Genomic DNA, 15,000 nt, shown 5'->3' on the forward strand with positions numbered 1-15,000 from the left:
AGTTCTGATTGGTCAGGGTCTCCAGCTTGGTCTGCAGGGCCAGCAGTTCTGACTCTTTCTTCGACAGCTCCTGCTTCAGCTGGTCAATCTGCAGCACACACAAACGACAGGAGCGAGGGAGGAAAGGAGGAAGAAGAAGGTGAGAAAAAGGGAGAGAGAGAGAAAGAGCAGGAGAAGGAGAGCTATATTAGACAAATATGAACATTGTTGCAACTGCCCAGCTGTTAAAACGTACACACACACACACTAAAGAATCTTATTCAGTCTTCACACTGCACACACAGCAAGAAAGAACAGGCGGCCGTAAGTGATCAGTAAGAAACGCAGAGGAAAAGACAGCGCAAGTGAAGAGAGTGAGTTTGCTGATTGTCGAGACACCGTGGGGGGGGCTCATCCTGACAAACGTGCCGGGAACGGTCAAGCGGTTCCCACACCTCCGTCTGCTCCCGTCTGTCCACTGTGAACACCTCAGCCCTCAGCCCAGTTCAACATCAGCAGTCTCTGTGCCGTATATGAATGCGGGGATGGTAGCTCTGTAATGATGGATGGAGTTCTGTGAGAGAGCGTGGATCAGGAGGTGCAACTCTGTCGGAGCAGGGGGGGGGGGTTGGGGGGATGAGGGGTGCATGATGGCTGCCTTCTTGACAGCTTGTGGTCTGTATAAAAGCGTGTGTCAGCGTAGAGGGGAGCAAAGCTATCAGCAACCACAGTACGTCCAGTCCAGTGAGAACCACTACATCTCCCATTCTCTCTCTCCCTCTCTCTGTGTGTGTCATACTCGGCTCCGCTATCAATCAGCCCTGCGAAGTGTGTGGTTGGATGGAGAGAGCAGGGAGGGAAAGAAGAGAGAAGCAAAACCAAAGGAAATTGATTGAGAGTCTTGCTTTTTTTTTCTTCTTTTCTTTCTGTCGTCTCCAGCTTTAATAGTTGTTGTTTTCTTTCATCTTTTTTTTTTTTTTTTTTTGCTGCTTTGCTGCAATGTTATGCGCACCAGATTGTCATCTCCTCTCCTCTGCCAAAAAATGCGGAAAAAGTCGATTCTGAGGGAGATTTCCGTTATTGTGGCGCTGCACAAAGAGAACACGTCATGACATCAGCATTCCGACAGCGAGAAAGCGAGGGAGGATATAGGATAGAGAGAGAGAGAGAGAGAGAGAGATGGAGGGAGGGAGGGAGGGGTGTAAGCGGAACGATTACAGAGACTAAAGAGATGGAGAGAAGAGAAGAGAAAAATGCAGTGAAAGAAGAGAGGCACGTTAGGGGAGAGTAATAACAGGCGAGACAAAAGAGAGGGGGAGAATGACAGTGGCGTGGGAGGAGAGGAAGAAGGAGGAGATAGGATGTAAAGAGAGGAAAAGAGAGGAATATCAGAAGAAGAAGGAAGAGATGGATGGAGGGAGGGAGGGAGGGAGAGGTGAGGAATGGTAAGTGGGGGGTACTTTTGATTGATCTGATATCCGCTGTTGCTGGGGGAGCAGGAATGTGGAGTCTAGCGAACGTGTGGTCGCCCGGGCAGACCTCAAGGTAAAGGGGGGCCTACACTTATCCTAAAACACAGAGAACACAAAGACACACACACACACACACACACACACACTGTGTGTGACTTTCTGGTAATTCACAATGGCCCTCAAGGGGGCCTTGGGATAATATTATTTTATAGGCACTGTTTTCTCAACATAGTTTTGGATTTCACACAAAAGTGGGGAAGGAAGAGCGAGCAAGAGGCATTTATACTGGACCGAGACGGCTTAACTGCTGGATACTACTGTTCCATGTTCCAGCCCCTAGAGAAGAGCACGTAGACTAACAACAAATAGCTGCTTAACCAGCAACCACCATGCCACTCAACAACACTGACATTTGGTGTTTTGCATGGTGGGGGACGATTATATTTAACAAGGTTCTTTGTAAATGACTTCAAATCTGATTGTTGATTATTGGCCCGTAGCTGTAAGGACAGAAGGGCTACTGAGGCTTAGGGTGAAGGTGAGAACGAGACCAAGAGAGAGCCGGAAGCTCAGTCCAAAACATCTGCAGTTTTCACCCTCGATGTGAATTGGCATTATGTCAGTATGTCCATCTACTCCACTCACTTACTATTAATTTCAGAAGTACTGGTCTGATGTATTTTATTCTGGTCTGATTCAAGCCAGAGGGTCACCATATCCCCCGTCTCCTGGAATTTGGAGATTTGAAGATGCTAGAATTTGGTTTCAGTCTGGTTAATATTCCGTGATGGGGTGAGGGTCAGCAATCACCTGACCACCCTTCTTTTTCTAATGTTTCACTGTTTGATGAATCTGTTATTGGCAGCTTGGTTTCAGCTGCCGGACTTTCAGCAGAGGACTACTGTCGAGGGAAGACCACAGGCCAGCTGGTGGAACTAAAAGGTGAGATGTCAAAATAATCATTCTACATCATTTATGTTATTCTCCTCAGGATCTTCTTTCTTGAATTTCCCCTGGGGATCAATAAAGTATCTATCTATCTATCAATCTTCTCATAGCGGTCATTAGACGCCCAGTGATGAGCACAAGCCGCGTGTGGTAAATGTGTTTACAAATGTCAGCCTCCATTAAGGCACCATTGGGAGCCCCTACAACTACATCAGCAGTAGACATCAGCAGACACACACACACACACACACACACACTCGACACGCATATCTCCCTCTTGACCTCTCACACCACTGACCTCCTTTCCTTCAGTACTCATGCGACGTGACCCATATCTGGGGTCACTCACGTTTTCAAAGGTGACGTGTCTGACTTCCTCCCAGAGGACAAAACGAAAGCTGACCCCGTGTTTCTTTCTCTCATGTATGAAGTATGAAGAAAAGAAGAAAAAAAAATCCCCTTTCTCCCACAGTTAGGGGTGAGGACTGTGGGTTTTGACGGAGGGGGCGGTGGGTTTGAGGGGGCTCGGGTGATGTACTGTGTGGGATTATGGCACCCAAAGCTGGTGCTGATCAAAAGGCCATTGTGAGCAGCTAGAAACAGGAGAAACCAGGGCCCTGCTCAGCTTATCAGCATCCTCCCTATTCATCACACACACACACACACACACACACACACACACACACACACACACACACACACACACACAGAGCTCGGGCCTACAGACCAAAGTACTGACAGAGAGGTGACGTACATGATTCCGTCTGGTTTGAATGTTTTCAAGTGAGCCTGCATGTGTGTGTGTGTGTGTGTGTGGGGGGGGGTGTTTTGAGTGTTAGTGTACATGTGTGGGTATGCCTGTATGTGTCTCTGTGATACTCAGACTATTGTCTGCAAACACATGGTCTAATCTAAACCTCTCTGATTGTGTGCGTGTTAAGAGACAGATGTTTTTAGTGCACACATATGCTATCTGCGCGTTTCATTGTTCTGGCATCCGGGTTCAAAAATACAGGTGTGTGTGTGTGTGTGGTGTGTGTGTGTGTGTGTGTGTGTGTGTGTGTGTGTGTGTGTGTGTATGAGTATGTATATGTGTGCAGGTGTGTGTGTGTGTGTGTGTGTGTGTGTGTATGTATGAGTATGTATATGTGTGCATGCCTGGGCACATGAACTCCATTGTACATGAATCAAACCCAGGTGATGACACGGGGGGTCGGCTCACGATGCATATCGCTGGGACACACACATCTTCCAGGTCTGTCAGTGACCTCTGAAAAGCCCCATTCATGAAAAAACACATCCTTTTATGAGGGCATCAAGGGCCCGTCCAAAGCCCTGACAAATGGGGGGCACAGAGACCGCCGCTAATGGGCGGAACGCGAGGAGGGCGAGGGAGAAGAGGAAGAGGACACAGAGGGGGATGAGGTGGACGAGGGGGGCAGTGGCCACTGGTTTGGGTCAGCCGGGCTCAGTGAGGCTTTATGAAACCCGAGTCGGGCCCGGTTATAAATAAATCAGCCCTGTCGCCTGTACATTTATGAATAAATCAGACTCCCCATGCACCCGCATCAATAAATCATGGGGGCCGATCAGGCAGCTGAAAGGGGAGACAGTCTATGTGTGTGTGTGTGTGTGTGTGTGTGTGTGTGTGTGTGTGTGTGTTGTTGTTGTGTTGTGTGTGTGTGTGTGTGTGAGTTGGCATATGAATGTTCGGGCATTTCCTGCGCCCGCGCAACAAAAGGTCGTCGCTGCGGAAACGCTGACACCCGACACCCGAAGCTGTCGCGTAAACCGACCTGCTGCTATCATTCCATTTCATCTACTCATTCATCCATACATCGGCCAAGCCATCCCTCGCTTCCACGGCCTGCTTTGTGTGCGCATCCGACGGGATGGAGGGGCAAAGAGAAGGAGAGATAGAGAGAGAGGACAGAAGGGAGGGGTGGTTTCAGTGAAGCCTGAGGTAGAAGTTGTCTCCCTTCCCCATGATCCTCTGGGAGCTGGGGGAGAGAGGGCAGGGCGCTAGCTACCTTGCTTTTCATGAACTTGGAGTGGCTTTTGTAGACCTCCACCTGCTTGAGGTCCTCCTCGCGCTCAGCCCCGTCTGTGTGGAGCAGGCCGTTGGTCTTCATCATCTGGATGTCATCCTCCAGGTCGCGGATGTTGCGCTCCAGGGAGGCGATCTTGGTGTCCTGAGCGGGGGAGGTGGAGGGGAGGTGGGGAAGTGGGGGTTAGGACAGGAAATAAGGAGAGGAGGTGTGTGTGTTGGGGGGGGGGGGGGGGGGTGATGTCAAGGGTAGGTGGAGGTGTAAGGGGGTTGGGGTGGGGGTCAGGGAATAGGGAGTAGGGAGTCAGGAATGAGTACGCACCAGGAAGCGCGAGACAGCAGTAGAAAATACGCCAAAGGATGGAAAAAAGAGCACGAAAAAAAAGAACGTCATCCTAGAAAAGCAGTCTTCCGAAGGCGGACGAGAAGGAGGAGGAGGAGGAGGAGGAGGAGGGGGCACTCCTGGCAACATGCAGACACTGCAGCCCACGACGGAGACGGAAACAAACTGATAGGCACACCAAAGAAAGAAAGCGGAGAAAGGTCGAGATGTTAGACAGACACGCCGCAGATGGCAAGCTGACAGAAGCGGACAGTTAGCGTGTGTTAGCTGGATTAGTCTGAGCAGCTCGACAAGGACAGACAAGCAGTTAGAGAAGTTAGAGAAGTCAGAGAAAGTAAAAGAAAAAAGAAAGTGCCCAAAGCTAAGAAGGGCCTGTAAAACTGCAGTGCTGAGCAGATCAGAGCACGCAAATCAGAGGCAACTTTCAGGTCAAGTCAAAAGACTCACAACAGCAGACAAGCCACACAAAAACCACTGTGCAGAAGTCACCCATGCGCTAGCAATGAGGCCCCTGATTGAATGTTACCCTTCTTTCAGGATTACATTTGTCATAATTCTGCCATCGACTCCCCATTAATGGTTTAGGTAATAACAAAATACTACTAAATAAACCATAAAAGTTTATAAAGATTACTATTTAATGTAAAGTATTTGCTCACTCATCTTTATGGTAATAGTGTGGGGACTGCAAAGCCCAATTAGGACTGTCTGGGGTGGGTATCTGGCTTGGGATCAGACAGCGGCCTGGTTTCTGTAGATCCATTTCCTTTGACATAATTCTATTCTGCCGTCACTGTGTTCGCCAGTGTCACCATAGCGATCGCCACGGACATTACCATGGCCAGAGTCTGAGAGGGAGGGCTGGGGCCATAACTGCCAGTCACCACACCCGACTGCTGATTAGGAGGAATTATGGGATGCGTGGAGGGAGAGGACAGCCGAGTGGCTAATGGCTAACCACGGGCATTGCAGACTGGTTGCATGGATTAGTAACCAATGGTTACAATTATTTTTCAAGTGGAATCTTTTTTTTTGTTGTTTTTTTTTCTGTCTTTTTTTGGCTCTTTGGTTAAGAGCTCAATGTCAGTAATCCTATTCCAATGAGTTTTTCTATATGTATCCGTAACGTTACCATGGCACCATGGAAATGACTGGCATATGCATATGCCTCCTGTGTGCATTTAGATACATAGAATTAGACGTATGTAAAAATGAGTGACTCCAAAGAAAATGTAAGTGTAATTGAATAAATGGAAGCAGATTTTATGATGCCATCAGAGAAAACCACAGACTAGGGAAGAGATAGAGAGAGAGAGAGAGAGAGAGAGAGAGAAGAAAGAGGAAAGTAAACCTAACCCCAAAGGTTGTTCTATAAGAAAAACTACACCCCACAACGAGCCCACATCCCTCCATATATAAACTGTGCCATCACTGATCCAACTAGGCCTCCTAGACCATTCAAGGCATCATCATGTATGTCAAAGGAGAACTACGTGTACATAACCTCCTCCGCACACTTATTTTCAATCATTTCCTCATCACTATGCGCAATACCATCTATACCACAATTTGCTAAGCATTTCTCGGCAAATGAGCTGGAATTCAGGCTTTCTCAGCAAAGCCACCCGTTCGAGATTATAACTGTCTGCAAATATGCCACAATGTCTCCATCTTGATTGCCAAAGTATCTGACTCCATGTCAAGATCCTTTCAACAAGCAGAAAATTTGGAAGCAAGACTTGGGTCATAAAAATGAGCATTTTCACTTGGGAATGTTATTTTCTTATTTTTCATCTGACCAGACATGTGCTTATCAACAGAAGAAAAAACATTGCTAACAATGGTACAAAAAGTAAACACTAAATTGCAATATATTTCAATCTGTATTCTTCAAAAGACACTAATAACATTAACTTTTGAACATCATAATAGATGGGGATTGGCATTCTAAGCCCTGTGAAAATGATTATACACTACAGAAAATGATTACACACTTCTTTCTTTCCATCCTTGATCCCGTATTGTGTATTGGTGTCCATCAGTTAAAACACATGCATATACACGGTGTTGTCTGTCATCACTGTCCAACAAACTTGGCCTAGTGTAATTCTACATTGGTCACTCTCCAAACTCCATTAAGAGCTATTAAACATCTAGCCTGGCTAGCGCCACCACTTCTCGATGAGACGTGGTCTGGGAACCAAACGTTCATTTTCTCGTATTTGAAAAAAATGCCCAGATCCGTTTATTGGGTGCCACGGATGTCTATCAAATGCGTCTGTGCATAGCTCATCATCGTCTTGCTTTCCCCCCTGTTCTGTGATTGGTTCCCTATCTCAGGCGAAAATTTGCTCCATGGTCTCCAGGCTGCCTTAGCAGCGTGAATCAAATCGCGCGCAAGGCAGCATGGGAACACCCAGGCTATTAAACATCTACATCTGACCACACAAGAGAGGAAAACGCCCTTTGAAACACACATGGTAACGAGCACAAACACAAGAGAACAGCATCATCAGCACAGCCAAGGGTCTCAGATATCAGAACAGGAAGCACTCGGCGGGCGATTCGGCAACACAACCCCAAGCACCTTGCGGCATCAGCTAGCTATGATGGGTGGCGTGGAGGAGCCCCCACTACTCCATGACCTTGTGGAGTGTGGAGCGCGATCAGCTTCAGGTGCTGAGTCAGGAGGAGGAAAGAGAATCCCATTAGCATGGAGCGCTAGCAGCAGCAGAGCAGAGCACAGTGTGAGTGTGAGCGTGCATTCTGATAGGCACAGTGCAGGGTTAGAGATAGAGATAGAGTTCAAATAGCCTGCAGTCACAGGTAGAAAGGAGAACGGAGGGCTTCCAGCGCATGGCAGAGAGTTTAGTGTGTGTGTGTGTGTGTGTGTGTGTGTGTGTGTGTGTGTGTATGTGTATGTGTGTGTGTGTGTGTGTGTGTGTGTGTGTGTGTGTGTGTGTGTGTATGTGTGTGTGTGTGTGTGTGTACTGTACCTGCCATATAACATCTGGGTCAAAACAGAACGGTGGTGAGGCGTTCTGTAAAAATTGCACACACAGTTCAGCATTCACAGGCATGTTAGACATAGAGCCACACAAACACACACACATACACACACATAACAGGAATATTAGTGTGTCTACAAACAGTGTGCAGCACAGCAGTGAGTTTCTGTGACACACTATACAAAATAAGTTTAGTTGAGGCGAGTTAGTAACTTCACACTACTGTTAGACAAGTTACAAACACTGTCTGCTGAACCACGGTACAGACTTAAAGAGTTGGTGTGTTTTCAAAATAAGTGAATGAATGAATAAGCACAATTCTCAACAGTGGAGGTTTGTAAATCAGAATAATCATACTAGTTCTCCACGCCATATATAACAAAATTTCTGTGACCAAAAGTCTGTCTGTTGCGCCTGGATGATTTTCAGAGTTCATCCAGATCCTCTCTCTCTCTCTCTCTCTCTCTCTCTCTCTCTCTCACACACACACACACACACACACACACACACACACACACACACACACACACACACACACACACACACACACACACAGCATGAAATATCACATCCTCACACGAGAACTTGTGCAACACAAAGTATACAACTTCTTCAAGCTGTTGCCATGGATACCAGACCCCTACACCATGAATCTCATCTGTGTGTTTGCATTGCATGTTTAGCAAAGGAGAAAAAGCACTCTTTCCAAATTTGATGATGTATTATATATGTCTCTGGAGAATTGTATGGATGTGGGTGTGTGTTCAACAGTGACAGTTTCTGCCCTACATTTGTTTCTCAAGATGCCACGGGACCAGAAGCCAACATTTGACAAACTCAACTGGAACAGGCAAACGCTGTGACATTTGTTTTGAAACTTTATCTTCAGTCATATTCTGGAGATAGCTTACGGTACTGACCTAGGATGTGAATGAGCATTAAGTGTGAGTTAAACATATCATTTAGCGGAATCTCACAGAAAGCTTTCATTGTACAGCACATTTTCGCCAAAAATGTCATGTTCGTCTTTCTGATTTCAAGACATTGTGGGTGTATGTGAGGGAGAGAGAGAGTGAATGAGAGAGAGTGTGTGTCTTTAAGTATGCTTGCATAGGGTAAAATCAGACAGATGGTGATTGCTGGTATTTTTGTGAATGTGTGTGTGAGTGTGTGTGTGTGTGTGTGTATGTGTATGTGTGTGTGTGTGTGTGTGTGTGTGTGTGTGTGTGTGAGTGTGTGAGTGTGTGTGTGTGTGTGTGTGTGTGTGTCAAGTCGACTGCATTTTTCACAGCTCTCTCTGACATCAAAGGCCAGTGCGGATAGTGAAAGCTTCCATATGTGGCATTTGAAACAAATTGAATAAGTGTTCTCTCTTTAAGTGGACCAATATGCTCTCTACCTGATAGCGCCCCTGCAGTCTCCGCAAAGATGGAGCCCCACAGACAATCTACTGCATTTCCAGAGCCCACCTGGAGCATGGCCACAAGCACACACACACACACACACACACACACACAAACACACACACACACACACACACATATCACACACGAGAACTCAGCTATCTGCTCGGGTCGCCATGGTTACAGAGATCCACTGTCTGTTCTCATGGAAAGGATCTTCTGGATGTTCTCTTCTGTGAACTTTCATGTCAGGAATGTGGGAAAATGAGTAGAACTACAATGAGCCAGTTTAATACCAGCTTTTCCCAGTAGGGAGGATGCTTTTAAGTGTTCACTTATTTTAGTCTGCTATAAGAGGGTCAATGATATGGAACTGTGTCAGCTGTGTCTGGTTCACCATGTTGGCTCCACCGGCCACTGTAGACGCCAGGTCCAGGCACTGTCCGATTCACAAACCGTGGGCATCACTGATACACAGTTGGAACTGTAGGAAACTGATCTGACCTCAGTTACTGCGGAGAGCCCATTCACAACTGGTCTCCAAGATGGCCGCCCACAAGCGACCCAGATAACGGCCCCTTTCATCTCGAGACTAAAACATTTTCTATTGGAGCCATTTCAGGCCCTTTGATGTTCTTCAGCTGTTAGCACTCCACACAGAGCTAGTACAAAAGCCCTCCTCTCCCTCTATGAGAACCATAAGGGATCAAATAAATGGCTACGCCTCGGTGAGCACATCAGCCTTGGTAACAGGGGCAAGCTAGTGAAAGCAATGTGGTTACAAAGATCATTCCAGAATCCGCAAAAGCAACATCAGTGGTGCAAACATTGAACATGATAACGGATCCACCCTACCTCAAAACCACATATGTTTTAGCCCCAAATGAAGGTAGATCACCTTCAGAGACGTTCTCAAAAACACTGGCCCTGCTCTGCTGCCACTGTTCCCAGATTAACTTTCTTTCTCTACACCTCTCATCCCCCTACCGAAGCTACTCTGGCCACCCCTTCACCTGAGCTGAAGTCAGATATCCAATTGTGTATCCGGTACGTTACTTTACACTTTTAGGTGAGGCCAGACCTCTACCCCACTATCTGATCCTGGATCAGGTTGTCTGGCCTCTTCTGAGGTATCTGAATGCAGTGTTGTGGGGTGTGGGGTGTGCGAGGGTGTAGGTAGAGTATGATGCGGTGTAGTGTGGTGTGGTGTGGTGTAATGGCGGAGCATGTGAGTCCGTACCTTCATGTCGATGACGGTCTGCAGGGCCTTGGTCTTGGTGGGGTCAGCTTGCAGCTGGTTCCGGCGGTGCAGCTCCTGTGGAGGGACCCGGTAGAAGTAAGCCTGACGACTCATCATCTTTGCACACCACAAGTGGCTGAGGATACTTCCTCTCTGTACTTTAATGTCTGTCTATCTATCTATCTATCTATCTATCTATCTATCTATCTATCTATCTATCTATCTATTCTGTCTTATCTACAATATCTGTCCAAGGACAGTACCTAAGTCCATCTGCTTTCTTTCTCTCTCTCACTTTCTTCCTCTCTCTTTCTCTCTCTAAGAACAGTCCTTTTAGAACTGCTATTTTTGTCTATCTTCTGGTCTATATTTCCTTGCTAAATCCCTTTCTCTCTCTCTCTCTCTCTCCCTCTCTGTCTCTCTGTCTCTCTCGCTCCCCGTGAACTGAGCGTGTCCTGAGACTCGGTGTCTCCGTGTTCGTCTATCTCAGAATTAATCTGCCTCCATCTGCGTCTGTTCTGTTCACCTCTCCCCTGAGTCGCTCTGTCACTCTCTTTCCCACACTATATCCTCCCTTTTGCTGCACTGTGCCTATATTCTCTCCATCCTTGTGGACCTCCACTCGCACTCGTTTATCGGTCTGTGTCTTCTCTTCCCTCACTCCGCTCTCCTATCTCCCTGCAGCCCTACAGTGATGCTGCTCTGCATCTTTCCCCGTTATCTAGTGCTGAAGATTTCCTACGCCTGCAGTCTCTCTCTTTCTCTTTCTTTCCCTCTCCCTCCCTCTCTCTTTCTCTCTCTCTTATCGTATATGTATCTATTTTCACGTTCCCTGTCTCCCTCTCTCTCCCTCTCTGTCTAGTTTCTCTCTTCAGTAGTTGTTGCAGGGAGGTGGTTAAGCTTTTGATCGCTGCTGACAGAGCTAAAAGAAGAAGCAGCTACAGGTGCATCTCCCCTCTCTCTTTCTCTCTCCCTCTCTTTTTCCCGTTCTTGCTCTCTCTCTTCCACCACTCACTCACACTCTTTTTTATCCTTGTCTATCTCTCTTTCTCTTCTCCCCTCTCTCTCTCTATCTCTCTCTCTCTCTCTGTACTCCTGCTTCTGCTCCCGTTAATAAAGGCTGCTGAAGCTGCTGCTGCTGCTGCTGCCACTGTGCTCGAGCTCACGCAACACAACACATACTGCTGGCACATGCGCTATCAGCAAGCCTCTATCAATAATTAATGGCAACAGACTCTCTCTCTAACACACACACACGCACACACACACACGCGCACACACACACACACACACACACACACACACACACACACACACACACACACACACACACGCTGAGGGAGGGTAATAAGACACTTCGTAGAGCTGCAGAACTCCTTCTCCAAATCTCTCTCTCTTTTTGCTCACACGGTGGCTGGCCAGGGGACAGCCTGAGAGAGAGCGACAAAGAGAGCGACAAAGAGAGCGAGAGAGAAAGAGAGAGAGCGAGGCGAGGCGAAGGGAAGAGGAGAAAAAAGCTATTAAAAGGACAAATGAGAGGGAGCGAAATTGGGTTTCATTGATTTGGAACGGGCCTGGACAGGGCGTTGTGAAAATCCATAACGCCGCTACAAGCTCCCCGCGGCTCGGACAGCCCCGCGCGTAACAGAGAGGGGAAAACCACAACTCACAATGCAGCTCAGAGCAGCGCAGACAAACAACACGTCACTCTTTTTCCCACTCACTTCTCTATCCCTCGCTCCACATGGCAGCAAAACAGGGGTAACTATCATCTATGCTCGCTACGCCTCCTTAAGCAGTTTGGAGTGTGTGTGTGTGTGTGTGTGTGTGTGTGTGTGTGTGTGTGTGTAGGGGGGTGGGGGGGGGGGGGAGTGGGGGGGATGAGTTAAACTACGCAACTAAGCAGAAATTTTGCCTTGATGGACAGATGAGAGGGGTCTACCTGTGCAGCCCGGGATGGTGATGAAGATGATGATGAAGACTTTCGCCTCTTGAAATGAAACACACAAAAGGTAAACAGGTAAAGGCTAAGCTATATTAATGTAGACTTCTGGTACATATATACACATATATAATATAAACCTATAACAAACACACACACACACATACACAAATTCACATTCACACACACGTACACACACATAATGTATACACAATCACATGTCACTGATGAAGCTACCTACAAAGTCAGCAGTGGAAACAACTGGATTGCAATCTGAAACAGCGTATCTCCTGTACACTGGTTTGGAGTCACAAGCTGTTTCCACTTAAGGACACAAGTGGCTGACATTAATACACTCCTATGAGGTGCAATACAGTATCTTCCTACAGTAAAGGAGCTGCAAAACATCAGCGCAATGTTACATAAATATGTCTTCCAGTATGTATCTCACGAAACTGAGTGTGGTTTGTGTATTGGCTTGTCATTGAGCCCACTCTCAGGACCCTAGCTGGAGGTTTATCATTGAGATGAGGGGATATGGGGGTTTGAGGGGGAACATCCTAAACAAAAGCCCAGCAAAAGCCCTTTGCCTCTGGGCCAAAGTAACTCGACCCCCACCCCCCTCCACCTCCACCACCACTACCACGACTCCTGGCCTCTGGAAGAAGCTCCTGTCCATTAGTGAGCTATCAGCATGCTGCCTGATAGCATCATAGACGGGCATATGCACACACACAACCACACACACACACACACACACACACACACACACACACACACACACACACACACACACACACGTAAAGAGAGAGAACACTCCCAAGCATCATTAAGCTGTCATCCCGCGAGCCATGGAAATGCTAACGGAATCTGCCACCAGAGAAGGGGAGAGGTGGGCCGGGGGAGGGAGAGTTAGGAAGAAAAGAAAGGACACACAAAAAAAGATTTAAAAACGAATTCCAGGTGAGAGAGAGGTCGGGTTTATCCTCCCTCTCCCTCTTCTGTCCTCGACACCCCCTCCCCTCCTCCCCCCATCCATCTCCCAACCTGCCAGACGCTGACCTTTCACCCCGCCAAGTTTGATTGGCAGGCAGGCTCTGGAACGCCAGTTTAGATAACTGAGGGTTTTTCACGGGCTACAAAAGAGGCTTTCAAACGGCCCCACTTAACCTGCACACTCTGTCTGACATACACACACACACACACATTCACTCGCTCACTCAATAACACTCCCATCACACACACAAAGACTTCACACAAATCTCAGTTCTGGGCACACCAAACCCACCCACAGACTAAATCCATTCTGAATAAAATAAAGATTTTTAAAGAAGAGGTGAAAAATATGCCTCCCCCACACAGGCTTATAAGCTCATGAACACAGCAAACGCACAAAATCAGTGTTAGCTCCTCCAACCATTTCTAGGGAGTTAACAAAAACAGTAAATTAAGGTGCAGTGTTTAGTAATAGTAGTGGTAGAATTTATTTGTCCTCAATAGGGCAATTTGTTTTGCAGCAAAAAACACACATACTGTACACACACATGGTTGTGCAACATGCAGCTAAGTACAAAAAAATAGTTAAAATACCTTTCCTTGTGGAGAGTAGTAGCAGAGGCCGAGGGCGCTATTCTATTAGTGTTAGCCTCCAACCATTTCTAGGCAACTAACTGAATGCAGCTCATTTGCAGGCTGACCCCTAACTTCAAGCCAGTTCCTCTACACAAACTTTTGCTGAACATTCCTCTCCTTCCCTGAGAATATTCTTCTTATCTTTAAACATGCATGAACCTGCATGCATGTATCTACAGTACATCCAGGGATCTTGTTAGATGCTGCATACTACTGTCCATATTTGCAAACTTTTTCTAGAGATTAGGTTTTTTTGTGCTCACAGAACCTAACAATGGACCCTTTCCACTCTATGGTGCTGAAGAGCTGATGACCATGACACCACCATCTCTGACCATAAACATGAGATGACCATCGCTGAACATAAACATGAGATGGCCATCGCTGAACATAAACATGAGATGGCCATCGCTGACCATAAACATGAAATGGCCATCGCTAACCATAAACATGAGATGGCCATCGCTGACCATAAACATGAGATGACCATCGCTGAACATAAACATGAGATGGCCATCGCTGACCATAAACATGAAATGGCCATCGCTAACCATAAACATGAGATGACCATCGCTGAACATAAACATGAGATGGCCATCGCTGAACATGAACATGACAGGGCCATCGCTGACCATAAACATGAGATGGCCATCGCTGAACATGAACATGAGATGACCATCGCTGAACATGAACATGAAAGGGCCATTGCTGACCATAAACATAAGATGGCCATCGCTGCTAAAGCTCCATATCGTGCCGTATTACAGGAGCAAAAGAAACTATGTTTTGCTTCATGCTCCACCCCTCCCTCTCTTGCCTCTCTCTCGCCCAGAGGTGCTGCCTCTTTGATAAGGTCAAAGTTCAGCAGCTGAAAATGGCTTTGCCATCACAAGTGGACTGGCTGAGTGCCTGACAGAAAGCCTGCAGATTTTTTTTCTCTCTCTCTCTCTCTCTCTCTCTCTCTCTCTCTCTCGTTCTTTCAATCT

At 47.0% G+C, this 15,000-nt stretch overlaps 1 protein-coding gene across 1 annotated transcript in view; it reads right to left on the reverse strand.

Moving 5' to 3' along the window:
• Positions 1-15,000, reverse strand: part of LOC125292979 (ERC protein 2) — a 190,683-nt gene that overhangs the window by 148,894 nt on the left and 26,789 nt on the right. The window contains exons 4-7 of the mRNA XM_048240576.1: positions 10,441-10,515; positions 7,786-7,830; positions 4,430-4,591; positions 1-88 (exon numbers count right to left, since the gene is read on the reverse strand). The exon at positions 1-88 is cut by the window's left edge and continues 80 nt beyond it. Coding sequence (XP_048096533.1) covers positions 1-88; positions 4,430-4,591; positions 7,786-7,830; positions 10,441-10,515 — 370 coding nt within the window. The remainder of the gene's footprint in view (positions 89-4,429; positions 4,592-7,785; positions 7,831-10,440; positions 10,516-15,000) is intronic.

The sequence above is a fragment of the Alosa alosa genome, chromosome 4, assembly GCF_017589495.1.
Source record: "Alosa alosa isolate M-15738 ecotype Scorff River chromosome 4, AALO_Geno_1.1, whole genome shotgun sequence".
NCBI classification, from domain to species: Eukaryota; Metazoa; Chordata; class Actinopteri; order Clupeiformes; family Clupeidae; genus Alosa; species Alosa alosa.